Source organism: Delphinapterus leucas, chromosome 10 (assembly GCF_059928025.1).
Source record: "Delphinapterus leucas isolate spDelLeu-1000000601 "Yukka" chromosome 10, BTC_Dleu_Yukka2, whole genome shotgun sequence".
Lineage (NCBI taxonomy): Eukaryota > Metazoa > Chordata > Mammalia > Artiodactyla > Monodontidae > Delphinapterus > Delphinapterus leucas.
Genome location: NC_143138.1, coordinates 67,733,291 through 67,751,563, shown reverse-complemented (window position 1 = coordinate 67,751,563; position 18,273 = coordinate 67,733,291). Strand labels below are relative to the sequence as shown.

General features: G+C 37.7%; 1 protein-coding gene across 1 annotated transcript in view; it reads right to left on the bottom strand.

Annotated features, from left to right (window-relative positions):
- Positions 1-18,273, bottom strand: part of DOCK3 (dedicator of cytokinesis 3) — a 416,069-nt gene that overhangs the window by 122,661 nt on the left and 275,135 nt on the right. The window contains exons 10-12 of the mRNA XM_089919399.1: positions 14,711-14,792; positions 9,621-9,681; positions 8,244-8,391 (exon numbers count right to left, since the gene is read on the bottom strand). Of these exons, the coding sequence (XP_089775525.1) occupies positions 8,244-8,391; positions 9,621-9,681; positions 14,711-14,792 (291 nt within the window). The remainder of the gene's footprint in view (positions 1-8,243; positions 8,392-9,620; positions 9,682-14,710; positions 14,793-18,273) is intronic.

The following is an 18,273-nucleotide window of genomic DNA, read 5'->3' as shown; positions in this document are numbered from 1 at the left end:
CCTTTTCTCCACACCCTTTCCAGCATTTACTGTTTGTAGATATTTTGATGATGGCCGTTCTGACCAGTGTGAGGTGACACCTCATTGTAGTTTTGATTTGCATTTCTCTAATAATTATTGATGTTGAGCATCTTTTCATGTGCTTTTTAGCCATCTGTATGTCTTCTTTGGAGAAATGTCTATTTAGATCTGCCCATTTTCTGACTGGGTTATTTGTTTTTTTGATTGAGCTGCATGAGCTATTTGTATATTTTGGAGATTAATCCCTTGTCGGTTGCTTCATTTGCAAATATTTTCTCCCATTCTGAGGGTTGTCTTTGTTGCTAATAAAGGTGTCACATTTATCCATACTGCTATATATATATACACACTATAAATTTATAGTAGATATACACACTATAAATTTAAAAAATGATGCCACATGTACCTATGTGACTCTACATTGGTACATCCATTTTAATCTACACCCACTTAACATTCTGATCTCAAAACCAATCTACTGATATCCATTAGCCCCCTCAAACTGCAACAAACAGCATTTTTATTCTTAGTTTACTAAGCCAAAATTGTTAAATAATTGGGAATGAAGGTTGACCTTTGTCAAGTTATCTTTTTTGATATCAGAATTATTGTAAGGTCTTTCCCCTCTGGATGACTAATATGCTAACTGCACTGTGATCAGAGTGTGGCTTGTGCCACGTGGAATTTATGAAAATTTTTTCTATGAATAATTTTTGTAAAATGTTCCATGGGCCCTGGAAAAGATGTATTCTGTTTGTTGGACAAATCTTTTTTTTTTTTTTTTTTTTTTAGCACTGGAAGAATCATACAGCCTGGTGAGCTGGGATACTCCAGTTACATCTGCTGTCCTGGCAAGCAATAGCACTCCATTTGACTATCAGCACGTACTGATTTAGATGATAAATTATGCCACCCTGTGTAGAGGTAGGAGAGCAAGTAGCTAAGAGTATGGTCTCTTAACAAGGCTGCTCAGGCACGTGCCTCACGTGTGTCCTGTCTCCCTCATATGTAAAAAAGAGATAACAGCCCAGGTGAGTGCTCAATGATGCTGTTATTCTCTGTCACATCAACCTTATTCAGATTCTCTCTTAAGTCAGATTTATTTATCTGATTTAGATATTTATCTCCATCCTAATTTTTGTCTTCTTATGTGTCAAAAGTGATGTTAACAAATCTCTTGATTTTACTGTACTTTTATGTTTATATTTATAATAAATTGGACATAATAATTTTGAGTCATTATTATATTCAAAGGTCACAACAATTAGACCTTCACTATAAATTTCACCATGTATCAGTATATCAGCTCTTCTTATCCCTGTAAAGGAAAAAAAAGGTCTTTCTGGAACACTGGTGAGCTGGAGGCAGAGATGCTGGCAAGGACACCTGGGCTTCTCACTCTGCTTTCTTTCCCCAGTTAAGAAGGTGAGTGTGTTAAGGCTATGTTTGGTCAACGTTTCTTTAAACTGAAGAACATGAACTGGTGAGTAAATATCTCCGGAATGAAGTGTGAACCCTTAATTTAACGGTAGTAGAGAAGTCACCCTCTACTTTGCAGAGTCCAAAGTAGAGGGCTGCTTCTGCTGGGGAGTCTAGGGCTGAGGGAGTGAGTGGTGCATTACATGTTATGTGTGTGCCTACCCTGAGAAGCCATTTTGCTTCCCGTGAGATATGTATTCTTGGAGGATGAAAGAGGAAACCGAATTTAACTTTATTGTGTATGTGTTTTCTTTTTCTGTCAATCCCTGATACTCCTTACACAGCACATTCATTTCATACCTTTTACACTAGAATTTATTTTTTATCATTAATATTACGACATTTCATTTTGTCTGTATTTTATTATTATACTTAGCTTATTTGTTATTAATCTTTTTGTTTCTCTTATTATATTTGTGAGTCTCTCACTAATATATAGATGAATTTTGGGTTTTGCCTCTATTTTTTTGTTTGTTTGTTTTTTTTTTGCGGTACGTGGGCCTCTCACTGTTGTGGCCTCTCCCGTTGCGGAGCACAGGCTCCTGACGCGCAGGCTCAGCGGCCATGGCTCACAGGCCCAGCCGCTCCGTGGCATGTGGGATCCTCCCGGACCGGGGCACGAACCCATGTCCCCTGAATCGGCAGGCGGACTCTCAACCACTGCGCCACCAGGGAAGCCCTTTGCCTCTATTTTAAGAATTTTTACCTAATAGGATTTTCTTTCATCTCAATTATATTTATTGTCATAACTGATATGGGCTTTCTACTGTCCTTTGCTCTAGGCTTTCTGATTTTTTAATGCTCTCTTACAGCAGCTTTTGTACTGTATGATATATATTCTTACATGCATCTTTGTGCTGAATGATTATACATCCTGCATTTATTTATATTAGGGTTTCCTTTAGGATAGAAATGTCTAAATTTTTACTAACAGAAATATTAATACAGCTTTTAAATCTAATTTGTGCCTTTATTACTGGTTAATAAAAGGTATGACAACCCAACAGCCATAAAAACTAAATGTTGACCATAAAGAAGAATAAACACTTAAAAAATAACACGTTCTAGGAAGGATGGGGGCAAGGGATAGTTAGGGAGTTTGGGACTGACATGTACACACTGCTATATTTAAAATGGATAACCAACAAGGACCTACTGTATAGCACAGGGAGCTCTGCTCAATGTTATGTGGCAGCCTGGATGGGAGGGGAGTTTGGGGGAGAATGGATACATGTATATGTATGGCTGAGTCGCTCTGCTGTGCACCTGAAACTATCACAACACTGTTAATCGGCTATACTTCAATTTAAAATAAAAAGTTTAGGGCTTTCCTGGTGGCGCAGTGGCTAAGAATCTGCCTGCCAATGCAGGGTACATGGGTTCAAGCCCTGGTCTGGGGAGATCCCACATGCCACGGAGCCTGCACTCTAGAGCCCGCGAGCCACAACGACTGAGCCCGCGTGCCGCAACTACTGAGGCCCACGCACCTAGAGCCCATGCTCCGCACCAAGAGAAGCCACCACAGTGAGAAGCCTGCACACTGCAACAAGGAGTGGCCCCCGCTTGCCGCAACTAGAGAAAAGCCCGCGTGCAGCAACAAAAGACCCAATGCAGCCAAAAATAAAATAAAATAAAATAAAAATATTAAAAAAATTTTAAAAAGAAAATAACACGTTCTATAAAGCCCATGATATGATTCTATCCCTAGCATTTTTTGTTATTGGTGCTGTTTGTGAATCATTATAGGTTAAATGAAAAATTAATTTAAAATCGAAGTATGATTACTACCATTCTTCTGTTCTTCCAAGAAATGTCATTAATTTGCTTAGTCACTTACTTAACTGGTGTTGACCACCTCTACCTCTGTAAGATGGTGAAGCTCCACTCAGTGCACAGGCTTGTTATGAAGTTTCAATGTGATTATATAGCCAGAAGGGCTCTGAGAGAGTACAGAGCGCTAAACAAATGTACACTGATATTACCATTGAAAACAGGTGACATTTTATGTGGCCACCATGAAGTAATTAAGATACTATGGATGGAATTATGTAGGATTTGTAGTTTAGATATGAAAGTGGAACTTGCCAATAAACAAGAGTCACTAGCAAAAAAAAAAGACAGGAAACTCCTTTTAGATGGCATGTAATACACCTATCATTTGGGTATATCTCATTTCCTGAACCACCAATCCTCTCATTTATTTTTCCACCTCTTTCCTGTTTGATTCACTAGTTCAAATGGGTTCTTTTTTTTTCTGTCTGTCTTATATTACCTTATTCCACCCTCCCACCCCCAATTTTTTAGATGAGGAAACTAAAGTTCTGGGAATTAGGATGACTTTTCCAAATCTCACAGCTTCTATCTATCATCTCATCTACCTAATCTATCTAATAGATGAAAGTATTATATCTATGTTTTTAAAAACCAAGCTGGGATCATACATACTACTGACATACTTTTAAGTCAGTTAAAGTTGTTATACAAAGCCAGCTCTATGTTTGTATACTTGTAGAGCCACTGTTCTTTCATATCACTCTTTCTAGAGTAGCAGCAGAACAGAAAAGGAAGGGAAGAGAAAGCACATTTGTTTTTTCAATCCTGTGGCAGAGAATACTTGGGACCTCATGTGCCAACACTAAATCCATGTTAGAGACTCCTGTTGTGAACCTCTCACCTCTGCATGAGCAGGGAGTCATTCTGAGCTAACTTTCTTTATTTTGGTTCATTATTTAACGTGTTCTGTTTTGCAGCAGCACTAACACACACAAAAACCCAGTTAGACACTGAGGCTAGAGAGAGTGGGCACTAGAAGTCAAAATAGAGCAGTTCCATGGACAGAGACCTACTGGATTTGAGTCTTCCTTGTATGGCCTGAAAAGACATTTGGTGCAGATGCTCAAACAACGCATGTCTGAACACTGATAATGGACCCAGCAGATAATGGTCCTGGGTGGATGATGATCCACTGAAAATTGAGAAGGCCTAGGCTAGGAGAAAGAGAAATATGAGCTATTTCTTTACCTGACTTGCAAGTGAGAAGCAGAATTTTTCATTTAGAGTTATTACATATAAAGACATCAGACTCCTTTAATCTGTACCAAAATGAGAGTGACCCAATGGTCCTTTACCCATTTAAGAATGAGCTTCCATTTAAGAATGGCTCCTAAACAAGTCCCCTCAACTTAAGGCAGTTTCATAGATAAGGTAGTGATGAAACAAAGAACCCAAAGGTGGTGTTCTGAGAAAATGCCTGTGTCTATTCCAAATACAAGGAGAGGTTCCCTTCCAGGCATCACTCACAGAAGAGGCTGCCACCTTGTATTTCCACCCTCACAAAGCCTTTCATGTTATAGGGCATTCTCTGAACCCCTTTATTTTTAACATCACAGCACTGCTTGGATACGTTACATTATCCTTTGGATAAGATACATTATTACCAATGCAAGCTTTAGATGCTTATAAATTTTATCTTGGTTAAAAAAATTTTTAAGAGCAAAACTACACAGATTTAGTAATAATCCTTGGATATGACCTCCAAATTGAAGTATTGGATGCTACTGTAAAACTCACCTAAAAAGCAGCATAGTAAGTGGCTGTATCATTAAGGTCATATACATAGGCCTACATGACAAATGAAAACATAAAAACATCAAGCGTCCAACTATTCAGCAAATATGTTATTGGGTCTCAAGATAAATCTCCAGTGAAAGCATCATTAAGGATTCAAAGAGTGATGTATCAAAACCAAACCTGATAATGTGCCTTGGAAAACTGTCAGATGACTCAGAATATGGCTATAGTGATGACAAAGACCTAATGGCATGGTTGCACATAAAGAATTCAAATAAAATCTTCTCATAAAATGTGGAAGTGGGGAAAAAGCAATACTTCTCAATTTTACATAATATGTGATTGAGTACATAGTGTGTAATACACATTTTATATAATATGATTTAAAATATAACTAAAACAATAAATTTAATATTCTAAGTAGTTATTTATTTCATTAAAGTTGGCCTAAAAGTGTTTGGACTTTTTTCAATGTGAAGTTGGAGAGTGGTCATCACATATTCAGAGGCATCTTGTATTTGGTCATATGTACTATTTATGGTCACCCTCCACCCATCCCAATGCTGGCTTTCGCTCCTTGGCATTCCTCTCCTTTCACATCCTAGGCTCCAGATTCAGCAAGCCTTGTGCCTGCCTGAGAGTCCAGTCCCTCTGGCCAAGAACAAACATGATATCTACATCAGAATGAACTTCACATAGTGGTTATTCGTTTGTGATTTTTAAGGTTTCTGGCTCACTAAAAAGCGACCTAGTTTTTACACCTCAGCTTCTTGTTGTGATTTTTTTAAAAAGGATGTGGTGCCTTCCCAACACACATGATATTAAATATCTATAAAGCCAGAGCAGTGGTCATGACAAGAGACATACAGGGGCTTGAGGCCTGAGGCTGACTCTGAATAACAGAAGAAACAATGAGAAGGTCAACAACTAATGAGATATTTTGCTAATTCACTGATTAAAACTATACAAGAGATTTTTTTATCCTTGCAAAATTCTGTCCTAGCAAAGGCTAAAACACTATCAGTAGCTATTAGTAAAACCTTTAAGCTTCCAATTAAACCTAACAAACATGTCCCCTAAAATTTATTGGAAAATATTACTTCTCCGTAGGGCTGAATTCACTGTGCTGATGTGGATTTAAAACACTAACCATAGAGGAATTCCGTACTGTGCACAAAATCAATTTCACAAACATGGAAGTGTCTTTGAAAGTCTGTTAATACTATCAAGTGGAAAAATTATCCTACATTTTAACTCTATTAGTCCTTCAAAAACCTTAAAAAAAAAACTATCTTCTCTGTTGAAAACAATATCTTTCTTTGGCTTTTTAGAACTGATATATTAGGCACAGCTCAGAGAAAGGAGCTAAGAAAAAGCTACACATGAATCCCACTTCTTGAAAAGTGACATGTTAGTACTGAAAACTGTTGTTTTAGAAGCAATTAGGCTAATTAAGCTTGATAGCATGATTTCAAGAGAGATGCTGTGCAAGCCCCTCTCCACAATGAGAATTTGCACTGAAGCAAGGAACAGCCGATATGTGCAGAGATGCAACTCTGGAGTGCTATCTATAAACTCCATGCCCTTAGAAAGGATAGAGTGGAGTAAGATGATAATGATGATGATTTTGGATTAACATTTAGTCCTTTTCAAAGGGAGGAAAGGACCTTGTATCAAGAAGCAGGTCCCGGGACTTCCCTGGTGGCGCAGTGGTTAAGAATCCACCTGCCAATGCAGCGGACATGGGTTCGAGCCCTGGTCCGGGAAGATCCCACATGCCGCGGAGCAACTAAGCCCGTGCACCACAACTACTGAGCCTGTGCTCTAGAGCCCGCGAGCCACAACTACTGAAGCCCGTGAACCTAGAGCCCGTGCTCCGCAACAAGAGAAGCCACCACAATGAGAAGCCCGCACACTGCAACGAAGACCCAACGCAGCCAAAAAGATAAAAATAAATAAATAAGTAAATTTATTAAAAAAAGAAAAGAAGAAGGAGGTACCACCACCCATCATTGAAGAGATTTTGTAAATGGAGAAAGGCTGTGACTGATGCATGAAAGGAAGAGGAAACCTGCTAAAATTTCCTTTGTAAGTTATTATTTCAAAGGAAGATCCTCATCACATCAAGTACACAACTCTGAACAAAACAGAGCTTAAGGCAAAATACGTAATAAGGATACCTGGGCTTTTATTTTGAAATTAATAAAATGTGGTTGATTATACAAAGGTCCAAATTAAGCATAATTGTGAATTAAGTTTACTTCATGCCTGAATCAGATAGAACAGATAATTTAGAAAAATACACACAAATATTATGGTAAAGATATATTAACCTGGTGATTGACAGCATTAGATTTAATTTGAAAAAACAATATTGGGTTAAAACCAAAAGGGGAGAGATTTCTTTTTTTAATTCTCACAGTTAGAAATACACTTGCTTTAAAAACTCACTAAACTCACCATTGATCATGTTTTCAGCATTATGATTCATGCCTAAGTCTCTACAAGCAAAGACAGACGATACACCTAGATTCTGTGTTACTTTTCTTTGTTTTTTCTGTTGTTTAACAAGAGTCAGGAGGAGATGCACTGCTTCTGTAAGGCAGAGCCCTTGGATGATGAACACTAAAAATAATGCCATACTTGGCTGGTGACATAGATCAGTGGTGGCAGAAATGAAGAGTAAAACCTTAGCTCCTCAGAAAAACTGGCTTTTCTTCAAAGACAGGGCAACCTGACTTGTGATCATTCTTTGAAGCAATTTACATCAGTAGCCAGCTCAGTTACAACGGCTGGTGGGCAAGTATTAGACACAGATGACTCTTTTACAGCCAAAACACAGGAGAAATTAGATTATTAGCTTTCCTGTAAATACGTAATAAGGTTGGCTAGTCCTGGAGAGAAGAGGAATTGTGTATCACCAGACTTTTACTTTAGAATAGAACATTCCAAGTTCAGCTGTTTCAGAATCACCTGGGAAGCTTATTAAAAATACAGTTGCCTGGGCCCATCCCAAACCTTTAGAAGGAAATTTTTGCATTTTCAAAAAATTCCCTATCCTACATAACCTGATGAGTCTGTGTCCTGCAAAGCTTGAGAACTTCTGCTCTCAAGGGCAGTGCTGGGATGTCTTATGTTGCAAATCATTAATATTTCTGAGGTCCATTACTCACGTGTAAACCTTAAGAACAAAATCCTTCTCTTCCTTTAATTCTGTGAGCGACTGCAGGACATCCAGGATACTTAGGACTGCACAGCCATACGGCCGCCGATAGTGCAGATGAGCAGGGCCCTTCTTTGAGTCATTCAGGAGCATCCGGCCTGGGGCACAGCAGAAACACCAGTCAGACTGAGAACTCCATGCTCCTCTATAGCACCACCGAACTGTCATCCAAGGATGCCAGAGCTATAGGTATCTTAAGAGATTTTCTAAACTGGAAGACTGAAGATGAAGGGAGCCATCCAAGGATGCAAGGTTATTTATGTAGAGGAATGCCAAACAGGCCTTTGGCCAGGGCTCTTCCCCTGCACCACGTTCAATTAATCATCCTTACTTCCCTCCTCAACACCAACAGTCCATTTATTAATCATATGTGAATGAAACAGTGGTTTCATGAATTTCTTAGAAAAACCAATGTGCTAATATATTTTAACTTCTTAGTTGAGTATTTTAGCTGACAGGTAAAAGTTATGTATACAGAGATAACAAGGACAATGTACTATTCTTCCAACCAAATTCTTCCAGCCAAAGCTGCTCCTGAACCACTGTAGGAGCAAGAAGAGTCTCAGAAAGTAGATGGGAGCTTGATTTTCCTGCCTACCAAGGCTGTGCTTATAGTGGCAAGAGGACTTGCAAATGCAGAACTGGAACCTCAACAAATGCTTTATCAAGTACAGCAAAACAAAAACCCAAAAGTACAGCAAAAGAGTTGTTTTGTTGTTGGCAAAACAACTCTTTTGCTGTACAGGATATGCCAGAACCCACTATGAAAGACGACTTGGTTAGTCATGGGCCCGCAAATTATGTCATAAACTTAAAATAAGACTGGACAAACGAACGACAGGTAGCAAAAATCTTGGGTGGGGTAGAAGTGAGATACCATCCATCTAGTGCAGTAATGACAGTAACTCTAATTTTGTGGAAAATAGCATAGATACATACTTTTTGATACAAAACACAGCAAAGGCCATTCACTACTTGTTAAGCTGGCAACCCTGGCAATCCGTTATAAGATCTCTGAGGCAGAGGGCTGGTACAGAGGCAGAACATTAGATGGAGAGAATGTAAAAAAGCAGGCCACTTGAAATAAAAAGTATGGGTCCAAAAACAAATAGGAAGCAGAAAATGCTTTCATTTCTATCAAATTCAGCTATTGCAGCAGCTGAGCTTAAGGTACAGCTCCAGTACAAGCTGGACTCTAATCCTAAAACCTGAAGTACCTGAAGTAATCCTAAAACCTGAAGAGCTAGGCAGAAGACAAAGGTCATACACAGTAGATATCCCAAGTTGGGGTGGTCTTAGTCATGTGAATTGATAAAGTGAACCGTACCTATTCGTATCACATGGGCAACTATATATAAATCTCTCTTCATATCTTTGCTGCTCAGATCCTAAGAAAAGAGAAAAAATAAATTAAGGCAATGAATACATAGAAAATAATTAAAATTTCATTTTGAACCTCATAATGGTTTGCTTTTGCTGCTTTTAGCATATGCTATAGGTGGGGGAAGGGGATTAAAGCACATAGCAGTTTAGTGTTTATAAGATTCCTGCAGTGAAAGCCTGGACATCTTATGTGCCCTTGGAAGATTATTTTGTTGACAATATTTTTCCAGCTCTTATTTAGACCACCTATCTCCGAAAGTTCTCACATTAGAAATCTCCATGACATTGACTTATCCATGTTTATTCCAAAATCATATAAAAACATTCTGTAACAAAAGAAATTTCCAATGCAGAAAAAGAAAGGGAAAACACCAAAAGGCTCATTAATGACTGAAATTCTGAAAGTTTACTCTCTACTAATTTTACATTTATTCTGCTGTCCACAAATGATTATTATACACTAGATATGTTCCCTTGAAAAGCGATTACTTTGGTTTTAGTGACACCTCAATAATTAGATCTCCCATTTCTAAATTTAGATATGTATCATTTATGCTGAAGTATAAAGCTGAAAATAATTTTATCTGGAAAATTTTAAAGGCTTCCTTTAAGTAAACAAATCTCATCCAGAATCACTTTTAAAACTAGAGTTATAAAAATAATTTTATACATTATTTATGTGTAGAACACATTTTGAAAAAAAATGTTTGAGTATATATTTATACTTTATTTAACACATTATACTCGAAGTAATAAAACTTCCTTTAATATGTATTGTTTCAGACTTTCACCAGGTCATCAACTGCTGCTCACTCCCAGCCACTGTTATGAACTAATGATGATTGAAGGAGTAACCTCTATCTTTAATGGGACAGGTTCCTGTGATTTCCCTTTTGCTTCTAGGAAACGGTCCCTTAGTTCCATTTCCTTCCCATCTTTCATCTTTTGATTTGTCCCAGATACTTATCTCTTTTCAATAAAGCAGGAAAAGGGACAATCAAGCAGCAGTCATGATTTTGAATGAGCTTTGGATCCAGAATCCCCATGTTTGCTTTATGTTTATGTTTACCCTGTAGCAGGGTTAGGTCTAGGGTGAGGCAAGCAAGCCATCTAAGGTATAAAATTTAAGGTCTCATTCTCAGGATCCTGCGCTTTGCTTGCCTCACCATAATCCCAGCTCTGCCCTGTAGAGTGGCCCTGAACATATGAAAGAAAAGGAGACATTAAAAAGTAATTTGTAATGGTGAAATTGAAGCTTTTAGATTCTAGATGGTTATAATATTTTGCCAAATTCTTGATGGAATAATGAAATATACTTACAATGAAATGGGTTACAAAATAATTTAACATAAATTGTTATCTCTGGAATCACAAAGATATATTTTTGCATGGAAGTTGTCTTTTGATATTGAAAAATGATATTTTAGACTCCATTTCAATAATTCCTTTAATTTAAAGTGATATCCTCCAAACAGTACTACATTTTGCTAAATATTAATATGACTACTAAAAAACAGAAATTAAAAAACAGATTACCATTTTTATATAATTTTTGGGATAGAAACATGTCTATTACTAAAAGATATGTAAATGTTTGACACATTTCAAAGTGAAATGGTCTTCTACATAGCTTAGATTGTGTTAATCCAAACTATCAAATAACCAGTATAATTATAAATCCCAATATACATACAGAATTCAAGCCAGTTACCAAAGATGATCAAACACTAACCAGATGGGCTGTACACAAAAGCATGGGATCTCTCCTTTGGTTCTGTTCAGGTGAATGAAAGGAAGAAGCCTAAAATGTAATTTATAGTATTTTCTAAATGGCTGGATAGGGGCTCTTTCTTACCATGTTATACATGATACCCAGAACATTCTGTGGCATTTATTTGAGGTCAGTAAAAATAAGATGACAATAATCAGTACCAGAAAATATTTTAAGTAAAATTATTATTTGTGAGTTCCACATAATTTCAGTGTCAAAATTCAGTGTAAAGGCTATCTTATTAGATATGAGCATGGTTAAACACAGTTACCATAGAGTTATGTCACAAGACCTGTAAAACCAAGGTGGGGAGAGAGGTGACTCACCCACCATTCATCTGGTGAGCAGGGTTTGAATTTAGATTTATTCACTGGACCTTACCCTCCAATCCTACATAACTAGGAAGCTGGTTCCCAACTACCTGGTGGGTAGAAAAGACAGTGACTCAGGGATCAGCATCTTGACTCAGTTACTAATATTTCATCTGAAACATGGAAAAGTCAATTCACTTTCCTGTGCCTGGACTACCCTTTTTCTGTAGAGATAATAGGATTTACAAATATAAAACACAGCCAATTTATTCATTCTTATGCTGTAGAAAAGGAGGCAGTATTTTAATAAATGATGTTATTGCACTAATAATTAAATTCATTCTTAATTCCAAGGAAGCACTACCTAAAATTCTATTTTGAAATGTGAAAAAGTAAATGTAAAAAATATGATGCCAATTAATGCAGGGAAAACAACACAAGTTCATTCTCTGAGCTGATCACTCAACTATAATAGAAAATAAACATGTATTCATTTACTTATGTAGCAAATCATTAGTATTTGCCAGGCACTGTGTGTGAGGCACTGGATATCTAGTAAGGAGCAAATACACAGACATGCTCTCTCATGCTCATACCACACAGCCATTGTTAACCATGAAAGTCATCAAAATCCTCACTGTATTAGACATTTACATAAATATGAAACACCTCCTTCTTGGATAAAATTCTTCTTGTACAGGAAGCTCTGAAATCTAATATAGTCAGAAAAAAACAGGATTTACCAAGAGCAAGATTGTGCATGGATAATGTGACTGACTGTACTGTGGCTCTGAAGTCAGCTTGAGTAACCCTGCAAAACTGCTCCATTTGTATGGTTCCCTTTTCTTGATGCTAAGGTAAGCTAACATGCTGGCACTGACCACAGCTGTACCTGCATTTTCTTGCATTTACTCGAAAACTCTGTAACACGTATGCCAATCTGGAAAACTCCTTTGGCCCACAGGAGGAACTCAAGTCTTAGATAGTCAGAAAATAGTTTCCACCAAAATTATCATTTCGTATAAACTTAAAGTAAAACATGAAAATCCTGGCTAGGACAATCTTGTTCAAAAATCTTCTAGGCTTTGAAAAAAATTCCTCAAATCGTTTTTTTAGGGGATCTTTAAAAAAAGATCCAGGGCTGTACTGCAAAGGGAACTACAAAAGTGGGTATTTTTAGCAGCTTTGTGCCTTCTCATTGTGGCAGAACAAGAGCACGTCATAAGTGTTACATGCATCTCTGATTTATAAAGCTGGGGCTACAGCCTAGGCCTCTGGGCCCCTATAGATAATTAAAATGCTGTTAAATGAAATTTTGATTTACTGTATAATTACATTCAAATATCATAATTAAGTTCATTTTTCAAGAGACAAGGACTGCACTCATCACATTCAAGGACAGCACACACACATGCACACGCGCGCGCACACACACACACACCTCTGTTCCCACAGCGCCAAAGAACAAGGAATCGACAATTTCTTTTGCTGCTTTAACCAAACAATATCAGAGCACGAGGATCTATAAAAGACTCCTAAGGTCACTGAGACATTCTAGACAGATGGGTGTCTCATCTCATTCTAATCTTGTTTCAGGAAGGTGGCCCCAGAGAACCAGCTCAGTGTTCAGGCAGTCTCACTTCAGATGCTCTCCCCCAATATTCTAACCTACATCCCATTACCTTCAATTTGGACTCTTTCCCTTGTTCTCCTGTTGAAGAGAGAGCATTGATCTTTCCAGACTAAACCATCTCAATTCCCTTAGCCGTCTTCCTGGATCTGCTTTTCCTGCTTTTTCTTCCTGTATTATCTCCTAAGCTTTGAATGCTGAGCTCAAAGATGTACGAAACTTCATGTTAGCTTAGCTAGATTTGTAAATCCTTCATACCTGAAGCAATTTCAATAAAAGTTAGTCCTGTAAAAGTGGCTTCTGATTCTGCAGTAACATCATTTGAGATTTCGATAAAGTTGTAGTAAATGAACAAAAAAGGTCAGGTAAACAAATCCAATTTTATCTTTCAGAGAAAGTCACATATCAGAGCCCTAGATAAATCCCATTTGTGTTTAAGAGGCACAACGTAAGGTTTGAGACACCTGTCACCTATCAATCATGCACCACAAACGAGGGCAGTGGCACTGTGACACCATCATACCTCCCTGCACTCAACAGGTTTTGATGTATCTCAGTATCACTGAAGCACATCAAAGAATCCATGATAGTCAAAAGTGGTTTAAAATTGTGACACGGTCTTTCTTCTTCAGCAAATAAATTAACTGAAATAAATAAAGCTGGGCAGTTAAGTTTTATAACTGGGTAAAAAAAAAATTTAGTAAATCATAATCAGCTTGAAGAATACACAAGGCAATGTGGTATTGTGAGGCTTAGCACTTTTCAATAAGCAGGTTACCTAGCCTTCTCTGAGCTGATGAGTCCACGAGCTCAGAGACCACGAATAACAGCATGGTTATTCAGAAAAAACTTAAGTATGAATCATGGCACAAAAAGACTCTGTTCGGTATTTGAAAGAGGAGGACTATTTAGTTTGTCTCTCTTTATATAAACTCATTAAAAAACTGCAAAGCTGTAAATTTGGTGGGTGCCTTTAGAGAAACCATACTTACACATCAGAGAAATTCCCAGTGGCCTTGAAGAAGAATTGTAAGAAAGACTTTCCTCAAATTTTATGTGTCTATTATATTAAATAGCTTCTAAAATGTACATCAGTAAAAGGTACTTGATTATATTTCTTTAATAAATTAAATTAAAAACTGAAGCTAATTTCAGTTTTCTTAAATATTTCATTAAAACCTGATAGACACATAAATCAAGTTCTATTCTCACCAGTGTGTGGGGAAATAAGAATAAATGCTTGTTTCCAGGGCAACAATATCCACATAGCAGGGCCCTAGTTAGAGTCAACAGCAGAGAAGGGAAATAGAATTTGCACATACTGTAAAAAGGGCACACATTCGTTCTATCTTCTCTGGGTTCCTTGGCCCACCATTCTTGTTCAGTCTCACCAGAAACCGCTCACTGAAATGTAGGAGAGAGAGACAGAGAAATGTAAGGGACTGCATGCTCGAGAACAAATAAAAAGGGCATTTACAGAGAAACCCTAAACACTTTCAGGACAGCCCATAGTGACAGGCAAGGCCAAAAGTACATGTCTAGTAGCAGGAGACTATCTTTCTTGCCAAGCAACATGCAATAGAGACTACAAACTGCTTCACAGGTGTTGCTGTTTACTTGCCAGTTGTGGCTCTTACCTCCCTAAAGCTGTGTGCTCCCTGAGGGCAGCAATGAGGATTATGTCTTGTATTTTTCCCAAATACCCTCAAAGCTCTGGGCATAACAGTAAGCCCATAAGAAGCACATACATTCTTTGATGTGAACACTCAGATCATCATAAAAATATTCATCACACTAGGTCCGAAAGAGTCTACATTACCCAGTTTACATCTTCCTATACAATATTTGAGAATCATTTTAGAGCCAATAAAAAATGTTACAGGGACTTACAAAAGTTTGGGTGAAAAGTAAAAAAGAAATAATGTACTGTAATTAAAGCTGTAATCAGAATTTAATAGGGCCATTAAGATATTTTATTCATCAAACAATATAGGTTAATTCTTGAAGGAAATTATTGGACTGAAAAACTTTAGAAACAGTGTTTGCAACATTCTGGAGAAATGTCTCCTTTCTCTCTTATCTCCTTCCTGCCCCTGCCTAGGATCTCATTCCCATCTCCTCATCCCAAGGTTCTCTACCAATTGTAACAGGAAAACTGAGCCATGGCAAAGACAAAGTATGTGGTTCTAAAAGTAATTTGCTTCTGCTGTGCCCAGAGTCATGTACTCATTACACATATTAGGTATCAGTAAAAAGGCCAATACTAAAATATTGTACTAGAATTATAAGATATGTTATAATATCAGCTGCACAGGTTGCTTAGTCTGTTCACATATTCATTTGTTCATTTAGTCAACAAATAGTTACTAAGTTGTCTGTGCTAAACATAGGAACACAAATGTGAACACAATATATATAGGGCACTTTTCTTCCTAGAGCTCATGGTCCTTCCTAGAGCTTAACTTCCTAGGCAGTTAAATGTGCAGAAATGAAGCTCAGAAAAGATCTGGCTTTTATAAATCTGGCAAATATAAATTTGAGATGCTTCAGCCAGCAGATTAGATGGGAATAAGCAGGGAATATACACAGAACAAGAAGAAAAAGGGGCTTTGGTCAGAATCCTGAGGGACATTGATAATTAAGAAACAGGTAAAAGAAGAAGAACTAGCCAAGCAGACATGTAGGGACAAATAGAAAAACAGAAGAAAAATAAGAAGAATGGTGGGATGCTATGTTAGTTAAGGGAAAAAAGTGTCTGAAAGAGGAGGGAGGGGTCAAGGAGGCCCAAGGGCACTGAGAATCACATGAGACAACAATACAACAATGTCCACCGGATGTTAAAACAGATATCATTGGTGATTCTGGCAAGAACCATTTTTGTGGAATGATAGTGAAAGAGACTAGTGTGAGGAGTAAGAAATAAGGAAGCAGAAACAGTGAGTCTAGACCACTCTTGGAAGAGGTGAAGATGTGGAAGTGATGAACTTTTAGTTAAATGGGCATGTTGAGTTGAGGGAGGTCTTTGTTTAAAGATGGGATAACCCACATATATTCAATTAATTTTCAATAAAAGTATCAAAATTCAGTAAGGGAGCACAGCAGTTTCAACAAATGGTGAACAATCCATATAAAAAATAAAACCTTGATCTTGCCTATAAGAAATGAACTTGGGGCTTCCCTGCTGGTGCAGTGGTTGAGAGTCCGCCTGCCAATGCAGGGGACACGGGTTCGTGCCCTGGTCCGGGAAGATCCCACATGCTGCGGAGCGGCTGGCCCCGTGAGCCTGCGCATCCGGAGCCTGTGCTCCGCAATGGGAGAGGCCACAACAGTGAGAGGCCCGCATTTCATAAAAAAAAAAAAAAAAAGAAATGAACTTGAATTTATCATAGACCTAAATATAAGAGCTAAAACTATAAAACTGTAAGAATACACACAAGAAAAATGAGACAAGTACCTTCGTGTATCTTGTTCACATTTGTTTTTCCATATTTAGCACACAGTAGAAAAATCTTTGTGATCTCAGATTATTAAGCATATAACATGAATCACAAAATGATAAATTGGACTTTATAAAATTAAAACCATCTTCTCTTCAAAAGACACTGATAAGCAAATGAAAAGACAAGCTATAGAGTGGAAGAAAATATTTACACTGACCTAAGAAAGGACTGTATTGACAACATATAAAGTAAGCTCAGACGTAATAATAAATAACAACTCAAAAAATGGACCAAAAAATCTGAACAGACTCTTCACCAAAGAATATACAGGGATGGAAAATAACCTCAAGAAAACATTATTAGTAACTAGAGAAACGTAAATTAAAAGCACAGTGAGATACCACTACACAAGTACTAGAATGGCTAAAATTAAAGACTGAATATACCAAGGATTGGCAAGAATGTAGAGCAACTAGAACTCTAATAATCTGTTGAGGAGAATGTGAAATGGTACAACCACTTTGGAAAACAGCCTGACAGTTTCTTTTAAAGTCAAACATGCACTTACTATATGACCCAACAATTTTACTCCTAGGTATTGACTCAGAAGAAATGAAAACATATGTCCACACAAAGACCTGATTGTGAATGTTCATTGCAGCTTTATTCATAATCGCTAGAAACTGTAAAGAACCCAAATGTTCATCAGGAGATGAACAGACAGATGTACCATTGTATGGTATACCCATACAATGGAATATTACTTCACAATAAAAAAAGCAAACTACTAAGATTTATAACAATATGGATGAATCTCAAAGGCATTATGCTAAGTGAAAGAAGTCAATCACAAAAGACAATATACTATATGTCTCCATTTATAGTACATTCTAGAAACGTAAAATTATAGGAACAGAAATCACATCAGAAGTTGCCAAGACTGAGGAAGGAGGGCATGGGTTTGACTGCAAAGGTACATAAGGGAATTTTCTGGGGTGATGAAATGTCTGTTTCTTGACTATGGTAGTGGTTTAACAACTATAAGTTTGTGAAAACTCATCAAACTATGCATTAAAAAGGGTGAATTTTGGGCTTCCCTGGTGGCGCAGTGGTTGAGAGTCTGCCTGCCGATGCAGGGGACACGGGTTCGTGCCCCGGTCCAGGAAGATCCCACATGCTGCGGAGCGGCTGGGCCCGTGAGCCATGGCCGCTGAGCCTGCGCGTCCGGAGCCTGCGCTCCGCAACGGGAGAGGCCGCAACAGTGAGAGGCCCACGTACCAAAAACAAAACAAAACAAAACCAAAAAAAAAGGGTGAATTTTACTATATGTAAATTGCAGTTCAATAAACCTGACTTCAGAAAAAGATGGGACACACCTAAGAACATTTACATCTAATGGGAAAATGATGTTAGCAGAAGGGGAGAGATTGATGACAGTGGAGAAA